This window comes from Lepisosteus platostomus, chromosome 15, assembly GCF_059453375.1.
Source record: "Lepisosteus platostomus isolate fLepPlt1 chromosome 15, fLepPlt1.hap1, whole genome shotgun sequence".
NCBI classification, from domain to species: Eukaryota; Metazoa; Chordata; class Actinopteri; order Semionotiformes; family Lepisosteidae; genus Lepisosteus; species Lepisosteus platostomus.
In genome coordinates, this window is record NC_142625.1 from 23,631,906 (window position 1) to 23,640,481 (window position 8,576).

The 8,576-nt window shown below is 37.7% G+C and overlaps 2 protein-coding genes across 3 annotated transcripts; both read left to right on the forward strand.

Annotated features, from left to right (window-relative positions):
• Positions 1-3,211: 3,211 nt before the first annotated feature.
• On the forward strand, positions 3,212-5,534 carry LOC148648282 (dolichyl-diphosphooligosaccharide--protein glycosyltransferase subunit 4-like). Of its 2 annotated transcripts, XM_088607895.1 has the most exons (3): positions 3,212-3,346; positions 3,938-4,065; positions 5,426-5,534. In XM_088607895.1, exon 2 carries the CDS (start codon positions 3,939-3,941, stop codon positions 4,062-4,064), a length of 126 nt encoding a protein of 41 aa, XP_088464021.1. In that variant the 5' UTR covers positions 3,212-3,346; position 3,938; the 3' UTR covers position 4,065; positions 5,426-5,534. The 2 variants fall into 2 exon arrangements, with proteins under 2 accessions (XP_088464021.1, XP_088464022.1); XM_088607896.1 differs by lacking the exon at positions 3,212-3,346 and having other exon boundaries at positions 3,918-4,065.
• Positions 5,535-6,781: 1,247 nt separating this feature from the next.
• LOC148648283 (uncharacterized) lies at positions 6,782-8,391 on the forward strand. Its single transcript, XM_088607890.1, has 2 exons — positions 6,782-7,154; positions 7,439-8,391. Exons 1-2 carry the CDS (start codon positions 7,021-7,023, stop codon positions 7,773-7,775), a joined length of 471 nt encoding a protein of 156 aa, XP_088464016.1. The 5' UTR covers positions 6,782-7,020; the 3' UTR covers positions 7,776-8,391.
• The last annotated feature ends 185 nt before the right edge of the window (positions 8,392-8,576 follow it).

Here is an 8,576-nt window from a genome sequence, read left to right on the forward strand (position 1 = left end):
CGTTTCGGCTGTTCACACCCGAAGAAGGCTCCACAGCCTAAACGTTGTGTTTCTTTTCTTTTCAGCATGGAATAAACCTTCGCTTGTTCCTGACGCAGCTCCCTGCTTGAACTACTTCAGCCTCTCTTTTATGCTATTTTTATGAAGAAGCATAAATGGGGCAGATAACATTAGGTGCATTATGAATGTAAAAATATTCTTCCGAACATTAAGCTGCACTTGAAACACGTGTAATACCATTCAAATAATATTTAATAAAATGTATTTTAATATAGCAGTCAAGAGTAATATTCTCCTGAAATGGCAAACCATCAGCTCATCACAGGGTGATTACATTACTCTTTTAATCCATTTAAACTGCCCCTAATAAAATAATAAATTAAATGATATATAGCAATTGTGTGGCAACAATGATTACAAGTAGTACAAGACAATGCAATATTCCTGCTCCAGTACAATTAGCATAGAATACTACTGACAATATTGAAACACAGCACTGCTTCATCCACATCCATATACAGTAGGTCAGGAGTTGCCAGAACACAAGTGAACCACCTGCTTTTAACAGCTTTCACCAAACAGAATGAAAATATTCTTTTTTCAGTTTCTGAATATTTGTGGTGGCTTCGGGGGAGCCTGGAGGCCTTCAAGTTAGCACCAGTACTGCTGGGCGGAGGCAAACAGATACAGTACAGTAGCTCCCTCATTCTGCTTCCTGTAAAGATCACACAATCAGATTATGAAGCACCACGGAGCCTGGCAGTGACTCAGAAAAGAGCAGCTGTCTCGCACTCTCCTCTGCTTCCTCTCATAACTGCCTTCATTATCAGACAGGCATGAACTGTCCTCACGTGGCGCTGTGTGCTGATATAAACAATGAGAATCATGAAAGAAAGCAGCGTATTTGGCTGCAATTAATTTTGAAAACTGTGGCGCTTCGTTTCAGCATGTTCTTAAAAAACTAATAATATTCAGCAAAACAGGTATCCGCTGAGAAGTTTTTTAGATAAATAAATCCACAAATGCTGTACTGTGCTTTGCATTTTTGATCAGTTGAAATATCAGCTTGATACATAATTGCCAAATTCTATGGGTTCCATTTATGAAAATGCAATAATGATAACTAGTATTTAAAAAAAGACATGTTTATGAGGCCGATCAAGTTCAGTTTTATTTTCAGGCTTGATGCATAACTTTCCGGCAAACCTAGAACACACTGCATTGTCAGCGTGATCTGAGCAGAGCCAAGCAGCTTTCCCCATAACTGTGCCTGATGACCACTACTCTGGCCTTCCTGTACTACATGATTGAAGCTCTTTTGCCTGCAGAAGAACCTTCGAAGCTGCTTGATACAATTTAAATGTGACTAATATTTAGAACCGTGCCTTGCAGTGCATTCAAATTTATAATACCTTTGGAAAGAAGAGCTTATGAGGCTTTTCCTTTGTACTTCAGGTAAGATAAAAAAGATCCAGCAACACTTCTGTCAAAACACAAGCTAACATGCACTGCGTGTGCTCTGTATGAGAATGAGCTCTCTGACACATTGACAAACAGCCGACAGCTGATGTCTGAAGTGGTAGTACCAGAAATGTAACTCTGACATAGGTCAAGCCTCCAGAGCAGGCTAATGCAAAAGGGCTTTCTCTTGACTACAACTGCCTTTACGACTAATTATTTTCTAGAAAGAAGACAAAGAGGATAGTAACATAAACAAAAATGCAAATAGAAAATTAATATGTTTTGGTTCATGCAAACTTGTTTGGTCATTTAAGTGGATTTCACTGATTATCAAAGTCTTTATTCAATTACCTAGGAGCAAAATATGAATCAAATGCTATATTTAAACATGAACTATGACTGTGAAATAAACTGTTTTGACATGACTCATAATATTTCCTCCAAAACATTCTGAAACACACAGGGATGACACAGTTGTTTAGGGTGATAATAAGCGTTGCCTGTACAAGGAGTTACATTATTGTGTGTTTTAATTTTCTTGGTAGTATATCTTTCAGATATATTATACCTTCAGCAATACAAGTAAAGAGTCTCTCACTCTACACTATGATAATTGTACAAATTAATTAGCACTTTACTGGATTACTGAATTGCTCATATCTAATCATTTTTTAAATGGTAAATTTAATATCAGGAGACAAAAAGGACAATTGTCCCACATTTCATGCTACCTTGTGCATGTAGGGTGTCTCTACAGTAACCCCTTGTTAAGTGGGGTGGGATTAAACCTGAAACACTCAAAATGCCATGGCACCCACAGACTTTTTGAATAGACATCTCTTTTTTCCTTTAGTTGACAGCTTTCAATCCATCCACATAAAACCCCAAAGCTGTTCCTATTCCTCTATTTGGTCACGATGTATTGTAAATGTTACACACATTTACACACACAAGGTTACGCACAGATTCTGATGCAAAAGCACATTCATTTTCAGCATCACCTTGAGAAGGAAATAGTACAACACACCATTCTCTTGCTTTCAGTGAGTGTATCTTGACACAACAGAAACCTTATAATAATACCAATTCTCTTGACGCTGGTTTCACAAATTGTATTGAAAAAATGAACAGCTACAGCTGGGGGTCACAGAAATAATGTTACTCATTTTAACACTCTTGAGGAGAAGAGATGTCATCCGTAAGGCTTGGCATTCAAGCATGAACATTAAAACAGCACTAAATGGTTTGGAAATGTTTCATTTGTCTTAGCAATACTTTTTTTTCATACTTTACAGGTTTTAAAGCTGTGTTTACAAGAGAACTGATGCTGATATCAGGATTAAAAATGTAATGTCCTGTCTATACTTGCTGCACTAATTAAGTAGGCCACACAGATTTCACAGAAGCTTAAACGTTGAATCGCTTTATCTAGCCTTAAAAATCACTAACCAATATTATACAAATGTAGTAGACGCATTGTTTAAAGTGAACGGTCAATGTTCGGAGTCATGCCTCCGCAACGGAGTTTCCTTTAGCAGATAATACCTAGGCGGGTATCAGGTGGACAACAAGATAAGAAGTTGAACCATTAATAAAGGTGCTTTGAAGTCTTCAATCCTCTATCGATTTTTTTTTAAATTTAGTTATTTCTCCCTGTCCTGAACTTCGTGCTGTCGTGAACAACTAGAAGTCGAGAATTTGTTTTAACCGAATGACCAGCCCGCCTGCTCCCGAAATATAACTTTCTCCCCTCTGTCTCGCTGACGGATTGATTTCCATAGTCAAAAACCCCTAATGACGCGCATCTCTTTCTCGATAAGGAAGTTAAGTGTAACTTTCGTTTTTAAACAAAAAATTGAAGCCCCGATAAAAAAAAATATATAAGGTAAACCTGTTATTTATGTGTTTCTATGTTCGACTGATTTAAGTTTTAAATAAAATAGCCGCAATTGAGACAAGTTAGAAATTGTGTTTGGACAGCAATTTCATTCATTGCGGACGCTGTGTTTCGAGAGAAAAAGCACACCTTTTACGGCGAAAGCTGTAAATGATACGGCACCGGTTTATCAGAATTTATACTCTTAATCTTTCTACATTTATTGAAATTATAACATACACAGGATGTAACGGGGTCTGTGCTCAAAATTACACAACCTGAATGCTTGATGGAGAGCTTGAAGCTTTATCGGTCTGTAAGACTTGACATGCAGCGTGCCATGTGGGCTGTTGAATACAGAAAAAACAGATATCAGTCTGAAATTTCATATGAGAGGACATTATAGTTTCTACAAACACCCCGACACTCGTGTTGTTTTTTAATTTAATATTAAATATGTATATACAGTATGTACAGATCGTAAAAGCAGAATGGTCTGATGAGATATCATTATAATGATCAGTCAGTCTAGTAATGTATTCATGTTAAGTGTGGACATTTACGCCGTAATCACCCTCAGATGTTTCTTTGTTTTCTCAGAATGATTGAGGATTTCCACCTTGCAATATTTGCCAATATGCTGGGAGTTACAGTCTTCCTTCTTATTATACTCTATCATTATGTGGTCACTAATGCTCCAAGAAAGCCTAAGCATAATAGACATTAAGGTAAGTAAAGAAAATAATTTCATCGCCTACAAACTGAAGCTGAACAAATGTTTTTTTAGGACAGTATACCATAATTTTTTTACTTTCTTCGGGTATCATTTGCATGACCATTGTTATATTTCCAGACTGTGGTTCATGGCAGAAAATCACCCCCAATATGATTCACAGAATGAGAATGTGGACCGTTTAAAAATCAGCAATTCAGTCAGAACATCACAACACAGCATTTCTGCTTAAACATTACAGTGGCAGGAGTGCAACCAATACAACAGCACTGAGAAAATCCAATAAAAGACTGTTTACAAATACAGGAGGGCCAGAGTTTTGTTTTTTGAATATTGCCATATCCATATCCATATGCCATATGATTTTTGAATATCATCAGGGTGGGAAGGGCACCTGTGCTTTTGGATGAAAGGAGTTCAGATTGCATTGGAGTTCTAGTGTCAGTTATGCAAATGAGCTAAATGTTATTAATTGTAACTGAGCAAGTATGTGTTGATTGGGGCACTGGTGCAAAAACGTGCAGGTTACATAAAGATTCTTTAGAAAACTGTAATAACAGAGACAGCCAATGATAAGGGTAAAAGAAATGAGATAATGATCAGAGAAAGAAAACTCATGTAATGAGAGATCTATACCAGCAACAACATTAACAATAACCAAATACAGACTACAAATATGCAGGGGAACATTAAGTGGGACAAAGAAAAAAATACTAGAAGGCCTACAGACTCTCCAATTATCACCTCAGATGGTCTAGCGAGGTGGTGGCCAATTCTGATCAGGAGAGACGGTGTGTCTGCAGGTTTTCTTGGTCTCTTTACATAACCTGCACCTGAAGAGCTGGAAGGAGCTGTTAAACTGCTCCTGTGAAACTGATGATGAGCTGATGAGCTTGTTAAGATCTGAGTTGGAATGAAGTCCTGCAGACACAAAGAGTCTCCAGAACCAGGTTTGCCCAGACCTAAGATTCTGGTGACATGAATCTTAAAAGCATCTGCATACCACTATGGGAGGTATCACTCATATCTACCCTGGTCCTAAGGTGACCATTATACAATATTCAAATACTCAACAACAAAAATGACTTCAAAGTCATTTGGTTATTATGGCAATTAACTTAAATGAAGACAAAATATTAATAGTCGTATTTGTAAGCCATTGTCTTCACTGCAGTGAGAAACACCAGGTCCTGAATTAACATGTCAAAAGCTCCTTTTAAAGTTAATCTATTACTGATTGAGTGTCTACTCTACTGTACATGCCAAATTCTGATTCATTGACTCTGTTAATGTATTCGTTTTTGCATAGTGTAATCTGCATAATTTATTATCCTTTTTTCCTTTTTTTAATGCAGGACATGCCATGACATCCTCGGCGTCTTAACATCATTATTTTCATTGGAGAATAACATCATTTGTACATTTATTTAACATTCTTTTTCAATAAAAATGTTATTCCCCGTTTCCTGCCTCCCATGAATTATAACGTTTTACCACAAAGGTCATTTATTATTTCCTTTGCAGTACAATTTATTACCTGAGAAAATACGTTATCTGTAATCAGATTAATACTAATGCTTATGCAAAGTAGCCCCTCACTGAGGACTGAGCATTTATGAAAATCTTCAGTAGTGAAATTCAGTGCTTGCAAATGCTCTCAGACGAGCTTCCCGGATGACCAAAGTTTCAGTTCACACTGTAGTCCTATAAATAAATACTGAACAAAACGTTTAAATCACTTTCAGTCCCAGGGGTATTCTGTTCGAAGAAGGGATTGTTATATAGTATAACACTGAACTTAGCCATTTGTAATGTCACATTCACTACATGTAATACTTCATTTGAACAACAACAGCACATAGGATTGCCACTTTTTTACAATGCACGTCATCTAAAAAGTCTGATTTCTGATCTGCAAATGTATCAGTACTATTTAAGACTATCAGAGTCACTAAAACTGTTGTATTGCTATTGTTGCTGTTCCTTTATTGGCCTGATCCAGTGCTAACTCATGCAGAAGGGGACTTGACTGAAACTAAATGAAACACCTTGCTCAGGGGCAGGACAGTAGCACCACACCCAGGCTTTGAGTCCACAGCCTTCCATTTACAAGTGCAGAGCCCTGACTGCTACCCCACACTGCTCCTTGAAAGGTTTCTTAATGCAATATCTTTCATCAGAAAAATACAAGTAATGTTCACTACAGCCTCAGTGAAGGGTCCTTTTGCAGAGCTTTTCATCTTAACATGGAGAAGTAACTTCTAAAGGGCTTGGTTATGTGACAGGTCCCATTAATCTTCACCCAGAAATATTACTAAATAAATACTAATTATGGATCATACTCAAGGCTATATAAACGGTGAAAAACAGTAGGGATTCTTATCATCAATAATCCATCGATATCCGGGTGTTAGTCTGGGACACATTGTGGACAAGACCAGACATGGGATTCCAGCAATTGTAGGTTTGATTTGTACCTTAAAACTTAAATTAGAAAAAAATAAAATCTGTAAAATTAATGTATTTATGTTAATAAAATATAACCTGAAGAGGTATTGTTCAGTTTTGAGGCATTGTCCACGGAGACAAGTTTTCTGTCACTGAACTCACCTTAGGTCTTCGTCTAACCTCGTCATTTCTGAAGTGTAAGTGTACATGCTGTCCAATAGGTGGCGATGTTAGTTTGGATTCCGTTTTTGAAGCCTGTTTCTTTTCTTACCTCCGACAGTCGTTGTCGTCGATTCGATATGGCTGCTTTGTATCGATAGAATGAGTACAGGATTCATATGAAGAATATTTCAATTTAATCACTGACACAAATATAAATTCACTATATGTACATTTGCACCCTAAATCGATTCTAGCAACAACAGGAAAATAACTTATTTTATGTATAGTGATGTGTTAAAAGATTCACGTTTTGGTTCGTGTTGAAGATTATACGAATGATATGGAGCCTTATCTTGGGTTTAGTTCTCATGACTTCGAAAATGACGCCAGATTTCAAAAAGGCTTGAAGACTCTTAACATTACGGGTGAAACGCAGGAAAATATTTTGAAAATGAAAATTTTCTATTACAACAGGTACGTAGTGGGATTACTATGGGATTGTCTACTGTGGAAAAGTGTAAGATACTTAAATCGAGTAACACCTAGGGTGAACACTGTTCTTCAAGAAGATATTTCAGAGTAATTCGTTTGCTTATAATCTACTTTATTACTTTTTATGAAGCTTTGTTCTGTGAAAGTTAACGTTGTGTGCTGACAAGGCAATGATAGCCGTAGAAGAACTATTAAAAACTATTTGCAGCCTATTTCCAGATTAAAGGAAAAAGCTGCCCCCTTAAAATGTCCAAATGTGTTGGTAGGTTTGTTCAGCCCATTGACCTCGAAGGTTACCGGAAGTGGCAGAGCGCACGGACACCCCAGTCAGATCGCGGGGAGCAGCCCTGCAGCAGTCCACACAGAGATGTGAACCCCCAGACCCTGCAGGAAACCCCATGGGCTTCAGATCCCACCAGCACGACTCAGCCACGGAGTCCGGACGCAGAGGGCTCCCCGCTTTCGTTTGCGGAGGTGTTTCAGCTCATTCAGTGTGGCAAAGAGGTTCCTGGACTCCAAAAACTAAACATCAGCCCGTGCCAACAAAGTCCTACCGTGTCTCAAATGAGTAGAAGACCCAAACCTTGGGAGGGCAAATGCTGAAGCTGCACAAAAATACTGTCTGGTTCTCATGATGGACAAAGTGTCGGAATGTATCTTAGCATCTTATTCTTGCTCATTTATTGTTCAAATGTGTGGGAGGTTTGGGAAGTTGCTAAACATTTCATGTTGCGGCCTTTATTTTAGCACTTCACTGAATTGACAGGGAGTGAAAGTGTATTATTCAGGGTTTTTGTGTTCCCGTTAATACTGTAAACCCTAGCTGTAAAAATAGTAGTCCCATAATTATAAAACAGCTAACACTGTGACTGGAAAGCACAACTTGAGAACTTCTGAACTCTATTTCTGTGCTTGTTCTACCACCTAGTAGAAATAGCATTAATATTTTAATCGTACAAGAAGATGAATTCATTTTTTAACTTCCTTTGCTGATGTGATCTAACAGATTGTGATTAATAATTTATTGCATAGTATCCTGAGTATTCAATGAATTGCGTGAGCAACAGCTACTATTTATAAAGGGACATTGGTTCCTGTTGAATTAGGGAGAAATCATGTGGTATGAAGAATGCTTGTGACGTGATGTGCTTCATCTGATGTCTTCATGCCCTCTGTGATGGCGCAAAGAGAATAAATGTTTCTGTATAAAATAACGAAAGCCAGGCTTTCTGGGCTGAAATGCTGTCATTTATTTTCCCACAGGAAAATAGTATCCTAGTGCTCACATTGCAGGTTTTCCAAATTAAAGTGGCTCAAATTTGCCTGTGATTTTACTGCTGTAACCTGTGAAATACACAGTCCTATTGATGCACTGTATTTTAGAGAAATCAACTGAAAATTCAC

What these genes read in the sequence shown, in the direction of transcription:
- LOC148648282 (XM_088607896.1), top strand. Translation starts at nt 3,918, where the DNA reads ATGTTTCTTTGTTTTCTCAGAATGATTGAGGATTTCCACCTTGCAATA.
- LOC148648283 (XM_088607890.1), top strand. Translation starts at nt 7,021, where the DNA reads ATGGAGCCTTATCTTGGGTTTAGTTCTCATGACTTCGAAAATGACGCC. An exon ending in AAAATTTTCTATTACAACAG is followed by an intron (nt 7,155 to 7,438) that starts GTACGTAGTGGG and finishes ATGTGTTGGTAG; the next exon opens with GTTTGTTCAGCCCATTGACC.